At 38.0% G+C, this 15,062-nt stretch overlaps 1 protein-coding gene across 1 annotated transcript in view; it reads left to right on the plus strand.

Annotated features, from left to right (window-relative positions):
• The window catches only part of RAD21 (RAD21 homolog (S. pombe)), a 19,597-nt gene extending 5,490 nt beyond the window's left edge, over nt 1-14,107 (plus strand). Inside the window, exons 3-13 of the mRNA XM_009321678.1 lie at nt 563-662; nt 1,656-1,762; nt 2,646-2,849; nt 3,452-3,577; nt 3,775-3,897; nt 5,156-5,379; nt 5,708-5,873; nt 6,247-6,398; nt 7,947-8,096; nt 9,547-9,630; nt 12,281-14,107. Of these exons, the coding sequence (XP_009319953.1) occupies nt 563-662; nt 1,656-1,762; nt 2,646-2,849; nt 3,452-3,577; nt 3,775-3,897; nt 5,156-5,379; nt 5,708-5,873; nt 6,247-6,398; nt 7,947-8,096; nt 9,547-9,630; nt 12,281-12,472 (1,628 nt within the window). The 3' untranslated portion in view covers nt 12,473-14,107. The remainder of the gene's footprint in view (nt 1-562; nt 663-1,655; nt 1,763-2,645; nt 2,850-3,451; nt 3,578-3,774; nt 3,898-5,155; nt 5,380-5,707; nt 5,874-6,246; nt 6,399-7,946; nt 8,097-9,546; nt 9,631-12,280) is intronic.
• The last annotated feature ends 955 nt before the right edge of the window (nt 14,108-15,062 follow it).

The raw sequence follows: 15,062 nt of genomic DNA on the forward strand, positions 1-15,062 counted from the left end.
GTGAGGAAAAATTTCTTTACTGAAAGAGTTGTTAAACATTGGAACATGCGGCCCAGGGAAGTGGTTGAGTCACCATCCCTGGAGGTATTTAAAAGACGTGTAGATGAGGCGCTTAGGGACATGGTTTAGTGGGCATGGTGGTGTTGGGTTGACGGTTGGACTCGATGATCTTAGAGGTCTCTTCCAACCTTAATGATTCTGATTCTAGTCATACTGTGTTGCCGCTGCTTTACCCACACCAAAAGATAGGACTAACTAGCTCATCTGGAGCATCACGATAAAACAATTACAGCTCTGCATTGTGCTACAGAAACATTATCGAGTGATTTGATGCTTCCAGGGTTATACAAAACAGTACAAGGGCTTGAGGAGGGTATGTATTTTGAATTTAGACTGAATTTCAATACTAACATCTAAGGTTTCTTCATAGGTGTCTAGCATCGGTTCAGTTCAACAATTTAAAGACAAGAAGCTCATGCCAAGGGAACAATGCTGAAGGCACAGGGGAAAATGCTGTCCTTGTAAGGAATGGGAACTCATGTCTGAGTGTTCTTCTCTGCAGGGGTTGTCGATTTGCCTGAGGAAAACAGAGAGGCTGCTTACAATGCTATTACCTTACCCGAGGAATTTCATGATTTTGATCAACCGCTTCCTGATCTAGAGTAAGCTTGGTTTGGTTTTTTTATTTCCATGCAAGTGATGTTTGGTTTTGGATGAGGAGAACCTGGTTTTTAAACAGCAAACTCATGGCTGAATTAAAAAAAAAGAAGTCTATAGGTAACCTGTATTCTCAAGTCTTTTAATATACCAAGCAAGTACGCAATCGTCTTTGTATTGATTTTAAGTTCATAGTAGCGTGTAATTTTAACCGAAGTTAAAGCTGTCCTTACAAAAGCTTTTGAATATGTATTATAATTTTCTTTTTTCTTCTATGCAAGCACTGTACATCACATACGTTCTCAGGTTAGACAAGATTAGTTTTATGGAAATGTCCTTGTTGACCTTCTGTAGTGGCAATTTTAATTCTTAAAACTTTTTAATACTAATGCGTTACTTTTTAAACATAATAACAAGTATACAACTTGAATAGTTCTTGATCTTTAAAAATTGATGTTACCCTTTTGGATTATTCATAATGGAATTTCTGGGATACGGTTTGCTTTACTTACTCAGGGTTCTGTTTGGTTTATTTTAAAATTAGAGTATATACTAATTTGGAACTACACAAAAATTCAGTGTTCTAAGAAATGGACCTTAACACACCACTAAGAGTATTAACTTGGTACTGTTATTAGATATACTTTTTGATAAATTATATTAATAGCTTTTGAAGTTGAAGGGGAGGAAGTCTGTTCTCAGTTATTAATTTGGCCTTTAAAATTAGGGGCCCCAACATAGCAAGGAGTAAGAGAGGTTGCTGATACGTTTCCCAGAAGCAAATGCAATTTGGATGATAGGTTTTAACCGTGAATGGTCTTACTGTTTTAAGTAGTGTTTTCTATTCTGTATTTACCATCAGCTTTTTCATTAATTGACTTAAGTGTATATTGTACTTTTTAGGAACTAATTTCACATTTATCTAAGCAGGCTTTATCTGTTGTTAGTTGGTTTTTTTAATGGGAGATTTTTGATAATTGCCTTCTGTTTTGTTTAAGTGATATTGATGTGGCCCAGCAGTTCAGTTTGAACCAGAGTAGAGTGGAAGAAATTACAATGAGAGAAGAAGTAGGCAACATCAGTATCCTCCAGGATAATGACTTTGGTAAAAACCTCGTGTATTATTATGTGTTACTAAGCTAGTTTTGGTAACTGTAAAGTTATGGTTTTGCAATTACTATGGAATTCCCACTAAGTACAAAACAAATTAGATCAAACATGCTGTGTTTCTGTACATTTAATCTTTAGTTTGTACATGTCAGTTTTTACAAAAAGCCTGTCCTCAGCAAGCTTCTAGCTGCCTATATAAAGCTGAAGAATATTCAGTCAGGTTAATCAGTGAAATACTATGTCAATTATGATTTTCAAATCGTGGTGTGAATATGAAGTCAGCCGTTGCTTTAATCATAGGCATCTTTTCAGTCAGAAACTGTTAGGAGATTTCTAAAGCTGAAGCAGTCAGTGGTGACTAGTTTACTTCTTTCAGTATCTTTTCAAGGACAGCGTATGAAGATCTGAATTAAAGCCTTAAGACAGTTGTATTTGAATATCTAGTTTCCAAAGTACAATAATGTAATCCATAATTTAGTAATCCTTTTGAAAGTATAATCTAGGTATTGATGGTGCTGTTGATTTGGTATTGGTTTGCTCTCTGTACATGAAGCCCAGCCTCGGGGCATAAGGAACAACTTTTTTGAATTCCTTGGAATTCTTTGGTTTCAGTGCAGCTAAAATTTAGTAGGATCTTGCTAAAATCAATTCAAATAAGTATAATGAAATGCTTTGAAGAGGAGATTGTTATTTTTATAATTGCTTGAACAATATTTTCACTATGGTATTGCTGGGCATAATTCCTTACATCTTGTCATTAACTCTGCAATTATGATAACTTGAAATGAAGTTTGGTCTTACATTTGGGTCTTTGATTAGCTGGGTCTCTTGCAGCTGGGTTCTTTAGCATTTATAGCAGTGAAATCATATTCTTGCAGGTGACTTTGGGATGGATGATCGTGAGATGATGAGAGAAGGTAGTGCATTTGAGGATGACATGTTAGTGAGTACCAGTGCTTCCAATCTTCTACTGGAACCTGAACAGAGCACCAGTCACCTCAATGAGAAATCTAATCACCTGGAATATGAAGACCAATACAAAGATGATAATTTTGGAGAAGGAAATGATGGTGGAATATTGGGTATGTTTGAGAAATTTGTTTTTCCTCTGTCCTACCTTCTGCCTCAATTGGGGCAGGGGGGAGATTGTTACCTTTGTTGCCAAGGTCCCTCTCTAAGTTATGCCTTCAGCAGTGGAATTCTGGTTTGTGAGTGTTACAGCAGTATAGATGATGCGTAGCACATTAAGTGTTGGCATATTTCAAATGAAGTAAAATTAAATCAATCATCCAGAGTTTTTTTTCCATTCTATATGTAACATTCTTTAGAGAAAAATCAATATGCAACTCTTCTTGTTCTTTGACTCCTTCCAGGGGTTTAATTAATATGTTGAGAATTGTGTTGAGTGCTTCTCTCAAGTACTAAGAAACCTAGTAAGATGCAAATATGTGGCAAGTGTATTGTAATAAAGGCTATCTGTGAGCTCAAAATTTGAGCTGAAATGCGCCTTGAAAAAGCACTCCTAATTGCTTTTGTGTCAGCATTGAAAGTACAGATTTCTCTAACCTTTGCACTGTCCTTATCTGTGTTGTCATAAATTTGTCTGTATTTCTTTATACATTGGTCTATACTTGTTTCATGAATTTGTGGATGCAAAACTGATTCTTTCATATGGTGGTTTCAGATGACAAACTCCTCAGTAATAACGATGGTGGTATTTTTGATGACCCACCTGCGCTCTCGGAAAGCGGAGTAATGATGCCAGAGCAACCTCCCCACGATGATATGGATGATGATGATAATGTATCAAGTGAGTATGATCTACGGCCAGATCTAGAATTACTTGTTTTCAACTAACTTAATTGGGATTCTAATTCCTTAAAAGCATGTTGAGCTCAAAAGTATGAAATGTTGTAAACCACTTTAAGGTGTGGAGGAGGGGATGGGAAGGGTAGCACAGTTTCTTAATGTTTTGACATAGTGCAAGATACTTGTTCTAATTGGCAGTGGGTGGACCAGACAGCCCAGACTCGGTAGACCCAGTTGAACCGTTACCAACTATGACTGATCAGACAACGCTTGTTCCCAATGAAGAGGAAGCTTTTGCTCTGGAGCCTATTGACATAACCGGTGAGTAAGCTATTTGGGAATATTTTACCTGGGTCATCAGAGACCACCTTAGCTTGATGGAGTGGAAATGAATGTTTAGCACTGCTGCTGACTCTGCTTCTCAGTTGGAAGAGAAACCAGGGACCAAGTGCTGAATTCCTTTTATTCTTACGGCAGCCTTCCAGTACTTTTCTGGTAGGTAGCTTACATCGATGGTCTTGGAGGATACTAGTTTGTCGTTTCTGCATTCAGTATGTATAGCGGCATGATACTGTAGCTTTTGATAAACATTCTACTTAAAATACAATGACTCAGAATAGAACTCATCATGTCTTTAATTCTAATACGGCATCTGTAGTGCAGCGCAGTTCTTGATACACTGTGTTTGATGGCCGGGAGTGACTGTTTACACTGAGAATGAGTGCTCTTCTGGTGATTTATAGCTTTAATGAATTGCTGAATTCAGGAGATGCATCTTTGTATTTGAAGTTCTACTAAATAGTGAAATGCCTTGTCTTTTTCTCTAATGCAAGACACTTTCTTGTTTTAACTGGTACTGTATGTGGCTCATTATAAACAGATCCCTGCTTTATTAAAAGAATAAGATCTGAAAAAAAATGTAGTTTGTCCTGTGTTTTCAGACTGAACTCCAGGCCCTGATTTACTGCTTGGCCAATTAAAAAGCCCTAGCACTGCCCTCTGCTGGCAAGCTAGCAACAGAGGTCCTAGCTGATCAGCTGGGACCAGCAAAGACAGCGTTTGCCAGAGCTTCAGGGTCTGCTGCAGAGTGCCAGGCTGTAAGCAATTTACAGTAAAGTCATTCTAGAGCAGGATGAGAGGTACAGGTAAGATAACCACCCACATTAACACTACCAAAGCTTAGATAGGGCTTAGGGGAAAAACCCGGTGTGGTATTTTGACTCTTTGGTCAGAGGAACCTTACATCTCAGGGGTTTGCTCCTGAAGGACACCAGCCTGACAAGCTGACAAGCCATGAGGGAGGGAGGCACGTGCAGCTGAGGACATTAAGTCTTAGGTAGATTCAGTAGAACTACAAGTATACACAGAAGAACTTGTAGGTTATGGGACAGCATTCGTAGTGTTTGACCTTTCATAGTGCTTATAGCTTTTCATTCCTTCTCCCAAAGCTGACATTGCCTTAGATTCTTGAGGCAGCTTTATACATGGGCAAATAAGACCTATAGAGAACCTGCAAGATTCTTGTGCAGTGTGGTATCTGTTTGAGCTAACCTTCATTACTTGCTAAAAATCTCAACAGTCAAGGAAACCAAAGCAAAGAGGAAGAGAAAGCTGATTGTGGACAGTGTGAAAGAACTGGATAGCAAGACTATACGAGCCCAATTAAGTGACTACTCTGATATTGTGACTACTTTGGACTTGGCACCTCCTACTAAGAAACTGATGATGTGGAAAGAAACTGGCGGAGTTGAAAAGCTTTTCTCTCTGCCTGCACAGCCTTTGTGGAATAACAGGCTACTGAAGGTAATGTTTTTGTGCAGGTTCATTTCTAAATGGACTATATTCAGGATTGTGCCTCATATATAGTAAACATCAGCATATGAATAATGATATAGTGATAGCAGTAGTCATCATTTTAAAAAATAAAAAAACCTAATTAAAACAACTAAGATAACACCAATGCTTAAAATATTTATCAGTTACAGAAATAAATTTTTTTTTTTAAATGTTACTACTGTTGGAGAGGAGCTTAAAAAATGGGAAAGGAAGATGGCCCATAATTACTTTTTCTGAAATGAAATTAAGGACACTGAGAACTACAATAGTGAATAATGTAACCTTTCCCCTGTAGCTCTTTACTCGTTGTCTTACACCCCTGGTACCAGAAGATCTAAGAAAGAGGAGGAAAGGTGGAGAAGCTGACAACCTTGATGAGTTCCTTAAAGACTTTGAAAACCCAGAGGTTCCCAGAGAGGAACAGCAACAACAACAGCAACAGCAGCAACGAGATGTCATTGGTTTGTGTCTTGTCAAAGATGCTCTGCTTTCCCTCGGAGCTTATTTTTCTCCTTTGTTTGTGCTTTATATTAAGTCACCAAAGATTATGAATGAAGCAAAGAGCTTTGTAATGGTTGTTTAGCTTGATATACAGTCTGTGACTTAAAATAGCTGTTTTTCCTAGAAGGCACTTAGAGATTCAGTTTGATCCAGTGGATTAAATAGGTATTGGATTGGGTTGTATGCACATCTGTACCGATTCTATTTAAGTCACTGCAAAAGCTATGCAGGCTGTTAAGAGTGCTCAATTCTAAATTAATAGCAGATTGGACTTAGTAATGTAATTTGAAGCTGTACCAAAGTATCTAAAACTGGGTTTGTTGTGGAATATAGATGAACCTATTCTGGAAGAACCAAGTCGTTTACAAGAATCAATGATGGAAGGCAGCAGAACCAACCTGGATGAATCTGTTATGCCACCCCCACCACCTCAGACAGGTGTTAAACGCAAACTGCAGCAAGTAGAACCAGAGCCAGTGTTACCTGTGAGTAATATTTTTTTTTTTTTGAGAATGAGAAGTGGGTAGTGTCTTTGAGCAGGAAGTGACACAGATTTGAGGCACTAGCTTTCTGTGGTATTGTGAGATATGCTGGAGTAGTATCAGAATCTTTGTCCCTGGGTAGTCTTTATGGTGTTTTTCTTATGTGGAAAGCTTACTGAAACATTCAAAATGCAGGTAGGATAAAGAAATGGCACTGTTTACTCCAAAAAAAGTCTTCAAGGGGTCAAGTGTATTGCTTACAAAGCTATCAAGTTCTTCTGCTTGGCAAGTGTATATGAATAGCTTTTACTGACGAAGAAAGGATTGTGCTAGCTGCACAAACTTCCTTTTTAAGGTAGTCCTAGTGTTCCAGGGTTAAGGGTTCAAAGAAAAACTTTGATCTTCAGGGAAGATTTCCTAGTTATGAGTAGACTTGGAAACTAGCTCATATCTACCTCTTCTGTAAAAGCTGTGATGCAGTGTGAAAGGAAACCATATTTGTGAAGGGGAGAGGAAATGGGCAAAATGAAAGGTGTATTCTTTTTCTGAATGCTTACCTGGTGAGAATAGTCCTGGTTTATGCTGTCTTTCTCGTATTTGTGTGTTTTTTAACCTCACTTTTCACATGTTTCTTGGCTATAACGGGTTGTTCGCTGTAGAATGAGACTGTTAGGTGTTACATTATCTTATTAAAAAGGGTGGCAGCTGCTGCTCCTCTTGGCCGTGTCATTGGGTGAAACTGGCATCGACTGTTTGTACTTTGTGCTGAAGTCAATGCTACCGGTGTGTTGGGAATTCTTTGATCATGCTAACCAGATCAGACCTCTAGCAACATACCTGTAGCGATACCTGCTGTATGACTCTAAACCAGAAGTTATTTTGAGCTGGTTTAGGGTATGTGTAGAATAAGTTTCAGGTGTCAAGGTAACTTTACTGGCAAACGCTTAACTGTGTATAGATTTCAGGGGGAGAATACTGTATATTAATTTTATTAACAGTGACTACATGAATCCTGTTAAACTGCTTTTCTGGATTTTCCTCTTGATGTAAATATCTTCTGAGAATGATACTTGAGCACCAAAGTCACTCATACATTTTTGGAAACTTTACAAAGTATCTACGTTTTAATTCCTTCATGCTTGTACTGCAAAGAACAACATTTTGATATTTTGAAGATGTCTTGTTCCAATGAGTTAAAGTGTGTTCATGTAGCACTGCATCTGGTTACATGGGATTTTGAAGTTGCACGTGCTGATCCACTAAATGAGATCAGTAGTTTGGATGGTAGACTAAGTGAAGTTATTGGAAAGCCTTTTTCCTTACAGTGATATCATAATTTCTGGTTTGAGTAGAATCTAAAGGATTAAAAGTACATGTATGGACAGCAAAACAAAACAAATTGCTTTTCATTTTTCAAAAATAAAAATTCTGACAAATGGCTAAGATTTAGAGACTTGGATTTTGTGAAACTAGTTTATAGCATCAGCATTCTATTGTAAAAGCACTGATAAAATTATGCTATTGGTTTAACTGTATTGTGTACTCTGAAAGCATCCACCAGCACAACAGCTGGAAATCCCACCTGTAGAAATGCCTCCAGAGGAGCCCCAAAACATCTGCCAGCTAATACCAGAGCTAGAACTTCTGCCGGAAAAAGAGAAGGAGAAGGAAAAGGAGAAAGAGGAGGAGGAAGAGGAGGAGGTATGTAGAAAGGGTTTGTGTGTTCCCCAGCACTGTTTGACTTTGGATTCATTAAATGGCATAAGATAAATCTTCGGTCCTTACTTAGGAAATTATAATCTTTGGAAATGTAAATTTAAAAATTATTCCATGACCATTTTATATTATTTATACTATTCCATTTTATAAATTGCATATATATTCTGCTTTGAATTAGAGGGTTCTCCTGTTCTCACACATGGTTGGATTAAACCACTCTATGTATTTATGATGCCTTATACAAGAAGTTTTGAACTTAATTTTATGGTTCCATTTTAAATAGTTCATGCCACTTAATAAAAGTAGATTTTTGTAAGAAAACTGTCCACGTCCTAAAATGTGATAACTGAAGTTGTTTCTTAGCTACAGTATTTAATATTCTGTGGATATCAAAACAGACTTCATTGATTCTCTTTATTTTACACCCAAAATGCATAATATTAAATTAGGTTTTTAAAAACTGTTTTATTGTTGGAAAAAGAATATATCTGGACATGTGAAATTTCCTTCTGTAACAAGTCATATGTACAAAGAAATGTGAATTACTTCAGTCAATTACTTTAGTCAAGATGATTTTCCTAGCAATGTAAAAAGCTGTTAGAATAGAATAGAATATTTTCGGTTGGAAGGGACCTACAACGGTCATCTAGTCCAACTGCCTGACCACTTCAGGATGTTGCTGGGTGCAGAGAAATGTTACTTTAAAAGTAGTACGATGAAGAGGAAGAAACACATGCTGAGTTATTCTGAGAAATAAAAAACTTGGCCAAACAGTTTTTCTGCACAGTTTGAGGTTCTTGAGTTAAGACTGGATGCAAAGCAGATACTGCTTGCATGTGTTGCTTTCGTGGTGATTTTCTTAATTGTTGATTTGAAACAAAGTTCTTATTTTAAAAGCCATATATAACTCATCTTCCATGAACACCTACTGTTCTGTGTAGGTGAGTGCTTCATAGGACATGGGGAGCTGAGTCGTTACAGCTGGCCTTTGCAGCTTTTAGCAACAACCTATTTTCCTTTTCAGTGGTTCTGTTTCCACAGTGAAATGAGAACATGTTTGTGTTTATTAATGTTTGCAAAATAAAAGCATTATTGATACTGTGTGCAGTACTAGCAATCCTAGATTTGCCTGAAGTCTCTTCTCATTCAGCTGTCATGACTGAACTTTGTTTTACTAATTGTCAGCATAACATTTTGAGGTATAATCATAGTGGCAGGCAACCTTACTACGGTACATCAGCTTACATGTGTGTCTTCTTCCGTCCCACTTCCTGCCTCTCGTAGATGTATCCTGTGACTCAAGTTGTCTAATCCTTCTGGCTTGATGAAAAGAAAAAGCTGCAGTAATATCTAGCAATACCTCTTTCATTTCATAACTCAGTGGATGAAAAGATTATTGTTTTGTAAATGCGTGAATTTTGGCTGCTTGCAGGAAGAAGACGGCACGGGGGGTGATCAGGATCAAGAAGAAAGGAGATGGAACAAGAGAACTCAACAGATGCTTCACGGGCTTCAGGTACACATGATAATTTGCTTTCTCTTAAAGTAGCTATTGAATGTGCCCACTGACACTTTTGACCTGAGTTAAAAGGTTAAGAGCGAGCTTTCTTTACAGTAGATGTTAGACTTAAAATATCAGTTCTGTCTTGGAGGGAAAAAAAATTGCCACTTTTTTCCAAAGAACATTTGAAGTAAAATTTTTCGCTTAAATGTTTTTCAACCTTTATGTCCGCACTTGGTGTGCAAGTAAGACTCCCAGAAATTCAAATTTTAAAATAATTGGGTGCGATCGTGTTTTTAATGAAACGTTAGCACCGCTGACTTTGTGCTATGTGATCCTAGGCAAACCCCGTCAAGGTCTAGGGATAAAAGCATTTTACAGGATGTTTACTCCCGGCTAGGCTAGTTTGAAAACTTCCATGTTATGATAAGCTGAATCTCACCTTGGCTGAGGTGCAGCATTACTTTTCAGCATGTGGCTTCAGTCTGCATAAACAGATAATCTTTGTAGGAGGGACTCTTGCTTGCTAGAACTAAAGAGCTTTTTTCTGGTAAGATAACTGAACACCCCCTACATACACTTGAACTTAAGTGCAAACTGCTGTCCGTCTGCATATAGACCTCTGTATGGGTACTTCATATGTTCTTGGATCACCTTTGCCTTTTGGTCTAGTTTGCAGTTCCTACCCCTTTGTTCCCTTAAACATTTTTAGCAACTCCTGAGATTCTGCTGTCACTGAAGTGTTTCAGTTCCATCTCTAACCTGTTCCTGTTTTCCAAAGTCATCCTCACCTTTTTGTGAAATTGATAGGCTTTGTCTCTGCTGATAAAAGCTCAGCGTCATCATTGTGTCTCTGAACTTCCAGTATAGTGGAGGGGGGGGCGCAGAATGCTGCTGAGTTTTCAGTAAACTGAGATTTAGTAGTATTTCATATTCTATTAAGTTTCTCAAAAGTGTGATATAATCAAGCAAAAGCTTTACATTTCTGGAAAATGTTACTAGAGTTATATCGTAAGAATTACTTGCTTACATCTCATTTCATTATGACTTACATGTCATCTCATTTCATTTCATAACAATGAAACCTTAATTTTAAACTCCTAAATAGCCTTCAGGACACTTAAATACACTTAACTTTAGTTCAGATTACATTGTAAACTAATGTGATTTAAGTTAGTTCTTTTGCACACCTGCAAGAATTCTGCTAGTTTAAGTAAGATTGTTTTAAACTGTTGTTGTGGTTTAACCCTGGTAATCAGCTCAGCCCCACACAGCTGGTCGCTCACTCCCCTCTGGTGGGATGGGGGAGAGAATCAGAATTCTGAGTAAAAGCAAGAAAACGTGGTTTGAGATAAAGACAGTTTAATAGGTAAGGCAAAAGCTGCGTGCACAAGCAAAGCAAAATGAGGAATCCAGTCACTGCTTCCCAACAGCTGGCAGACATTTAGCCATTTCCAGGAAAGCAGGGCTTCGTTACATGTAATGGTTACTTGGGAAGACAAATGCTGTAACCCCGGATGCGCGCACACACCCTTCTTCTTTCCCCCAGCTTTTATTGCTGAATACAACGTCATATGGTGTGGGATATCCCTGTGGTCAGTTGGAGTCAGCTGTCGCGGCTGTGTCCCCTCCCAGCTTCTTGTGCACTCCCAGCCTACTTTGCTCCAAAACAAAAAGATTTGCTCCCATCCAAAACATAGCACCATGTGAGCTGCTGTGAAGAAAATTAACCCTGTCCCAGCCCAAACCAGTACAACTGTCGCTTAAAAGTAACTTTTAAAGTATACAGATGTTTAGTTGGTAATGTTGTTTAATGTTTTCCTCTCTGAATGTTTCATCACAGTTTCTGAAAAGAGCTTCAGAATTCTCTTTGGACCACGTCTAGCTTTTTTCAATTTTTTCTTCCATGTGCCCAAAAGACCATCACACTGAATGGATGAAACATTAAGACTGTAATGAGATTCGAAGTTAAGATCTGTTTAATATAAAGTAATTTGGTTTGGCCAGCCTAATATCTTTTCATCTAGTAGATATTCCAGAGCCGACGGTTCTGTTTTAAATTGAAGACGTCAGTTGTTGTTCTAGCCAGCAAACAGATGTATTTTCCTGAATTTTTTTTTATATTCTGGCCAAGACTTTGAAAAAATTTAAGCGACTTCGGGTACTTAGTTTCAGACAAGCAGAGGAGTTTTAGAAATAAACAGGCTTTCACCTTGGGAAAATTATGCATCTTTTAAAGAACCTTAGCTCTTGAAATTTTGTTTTAAACAATAGATCATTATTATTTTCGGAGTTATTTTTATTTTGAGAAATAAAACAGGATTTTTTTTATTCCTATTTCAAAATATTTGTCCTGTAGTGAAAGACTGGCTAGCTATTGGTGCAGTAAGAAAATCTTGCACTATACTACAGTGTTTCTGGAATAAGTTGCACAGATTCAAGATTGATTTTTCACACTTCTCTGGGAAGCCTACTTGGTTTCATTTAGATAAGATCCATATAGAAATTTTCATATACATGTTGTAGTGTCCCCACCCAACGTTGAGTCCTTCCCAGTCCCTCACAGTGTCCTGGGGCTGACAACAAACAGAATCTTGCCAACGGACGTTCTTGTTTGTATGTAGTTCTCTATTTAATTTGTGGTATCAATGTTTCTGTTTTTCAGAGAGCTCTTGCTAAGACTGGAGCAGAATCTATCAGTTTGCTTGAGCTGTGCAGAAATACGAATAGAAAACAAGCAGCTGCAAAATTCTACAGTTTCCTGGTACTTAAAAAACAGCAAGCCATAGAGCTGACACAGGAGGAGCCTTACAGTGACATCATTGCAACACCTGGTCCCAGGTTTCATATTATTTGAATGGTTAGTTACAGCAGAGCTAGTGTTTGTTTCACTAGTGCGTACGTGTATTGCCCCATCTGTAGGGCCCACAAGACCATTGCAGAAAATTTAGATTTTATTGTCTGTATAAAGTCCTTGGTTTTCTTTTGGGGTTATTTTGGGTTTTGTATTTTAAATTTGCCACTTAAAATTTTAGTGAAACTGCTGGGGTGGGTGGCTTGAGTTCCAACTGCGGAAACCAGACAGCTCAAGGACCCAGATGAAGATTGTTTTAACAGCTCGGAGCAGATGTGTGCAATATTGGTGCATGTAACGTTGAGTATCAATGAAAATGTCTTACGGTAATTTGACTAGTTGATTGAATAGTGATCTTTTTAACCTATACAAGTAAACCTGAATGGCCAACCTATTGTCTGATTAAAAACTTTGCCAAACTCGTCTAAAATGTTCGGTCTACTTCTCATAGTAGTGGGTTTTTTCCCCTTCCCTAGATCTTTGTGCATACCGTGGGTCTCTTAAAGCTGCCAATATGAAAGGTAGTGCCTGATATGTCAGCTTGCTTTGTCACTGCATTTTTGCAGTCAGATTTTTGTAGCCCTTGATGCTAAGGGGAAACGGGTGTCTGTGGAAAGCACTTCCTCTACGTGATACTGTTGCATACATGAAAGGACGGAACACGTGTTAAGCATTTTAGACGAAACATTCCTTTTCACTTATCACCTCATTATGATCCACTACTGATAATGGCTAATTACTGTTAATAAGTGTCAAGTAAGAACTCTAGTCATTTCGTTTAAACCTTTAAGATATCAAAATGCTTTAGGTTTGTTAGAGCTGTATATAAACTCCAGACTTTTTAAAACAGACTTCTAGATTGTAAATTATCTGATTTTTATTAAGCAGGCATATGAAGATAAGAATAAGAGAAGTTGAACAGATTGCCTTTGTAAAGATGCTAAATTCAGATACCACCTGTACCGAAAGGGCAACAAACTTGAATATACAGTACAAACGGGCACAGTTCCACTTAATTGTGTAGTGTATTAATGACTCTTTGGATATATTTATGGTTTTAGTATCAGTTTTTCCAATAATGCACACTCCTGTGTTCAAAGCATTTTATCAGTTTTGCAAAAGAAGTCCCATTTGATTTTACTTACAAAGAATGAAGCTTTACTGTTAGACCAGGTAGCACCAGAAATTATGTGAATATGTTGATTATGGAAACATGTCTTAACTTTTTTTAGGGCAAAATTATTCACACCGAAGGTTCTGGTTTTAACGTTGGCACTTTTGTGAAATAATTTTGGGACTCTGAAATTTCAGTGTATACTCAACTGTAAAATTATGTGAATGTTTAAAAAAAAATCTGAGACTACATGATGACCATGTTTTAATAATCCTTGAAAAAGTTAATTGTATAAAGTTACTGCAGCTTTATTTTCAACATGATGTGCCTGTAAAACCATGATTTTCCCCTTTGTAAAAAGAGACATTGTAGATAACTTGAATGTTTAATTATAGAAAAGGTCATTAGTTTCTTGTTATACATTTTTAGTCTGTTTTTGTTGCTTTTCAAGGTTAATATTCTTGAAAATAGTTGATGCTGTTATGTATAACTTTTTCTAATAAAAGTTGTGTTATAAGCTGTTACGTATTAGCTCTGCACCTTGTTTGAACACCTTTCATTTATGCAGGAGGGACCTAGCATTTACAGGTTGCTTCTTTTGATATTAGGACTGGAAGTGTAACAATTTAGGTCTTTGAGAGATTTAAAGTTTCTATATGTAAATAGATTTCTCGCCATTAAGGAAGGAAGAGTTATTCTACTGGCCGTACTGTGTCTTGTTCAAGCGTTCTATGCTAGGAATGTCTGTGCGGAAAATTAGGGGAGACTGTCTATAAAATGTGATTCATCTCCATGCCAGTCCCTTCTGAATGCCAGAACATATCCAGCTTGAATTCTTTTAGCTCTGCTGTTCCCTGGCTTCTAGAATTGCCTCTGTGTGTGGGTATGTCAGTGCTTCTGAAGTTACGTGCTCCTGGTAGATCCGGACACTTGGATCCAAGCCTATAGCAGCAGTGCGCCTCCCATGGAGTCACTCGGGTTACCTGCAGAGCTTACTACAGAGCCCGGGGTAATGTATTCTCTTTGACGTGGGCTGTCTCTGGGAGTTGAAGAACCAGCCTCCATGCAATAACCTGACTTACTCTGGGCTCCTCACGGAAGCGACTGTACTGCTTTTGAGCTACCTGTGGAAGCAGTCGGGCTGACTTTGCTTGTGCTGTAAGTCTTGTGGGGTGCAGGCTGGCCCGTGTTGAGCTAGCCTGAGCGTGTGCGTGTGTGTACAGCTTGCCTGCACCGGAAAGTAAGGACTTGATTTTTCATTCCTTTGGTTAAAGCCCTGTGAGTGAGAGAAGTGTGGGAACTCGGGTACTCAGACTAGAATGAAAGGTAGTTTTTTCTGCCTTTTCTTCTCTTCTATCAATAGTCTAGGACATTTTTATCATCAGTTTTGCTCTTTGTAACACCACTGAGCAGCACTCATGACACGTTGATTTTGCACAAATGTATACTCCGATGACACTAGATGTAGTCTGAGGCAAT

This window comes from Pygoscelis adeliae, unplaced genomic scaffold (genome assembly GCF_000699105.1).
Source record: "Pygoscelis adeliae isolate BGI_AS28 unplaced genomic scaffold, ASM69910v1 Scaffold111, whole genome shotgun sequence".
Lineage (NCBI taxonomy): Eukaryota > Metazoa > Chordata > Aves > Sphenisciformes > Spheniscidae > Pygoscelis > Pygoscelis adeliae.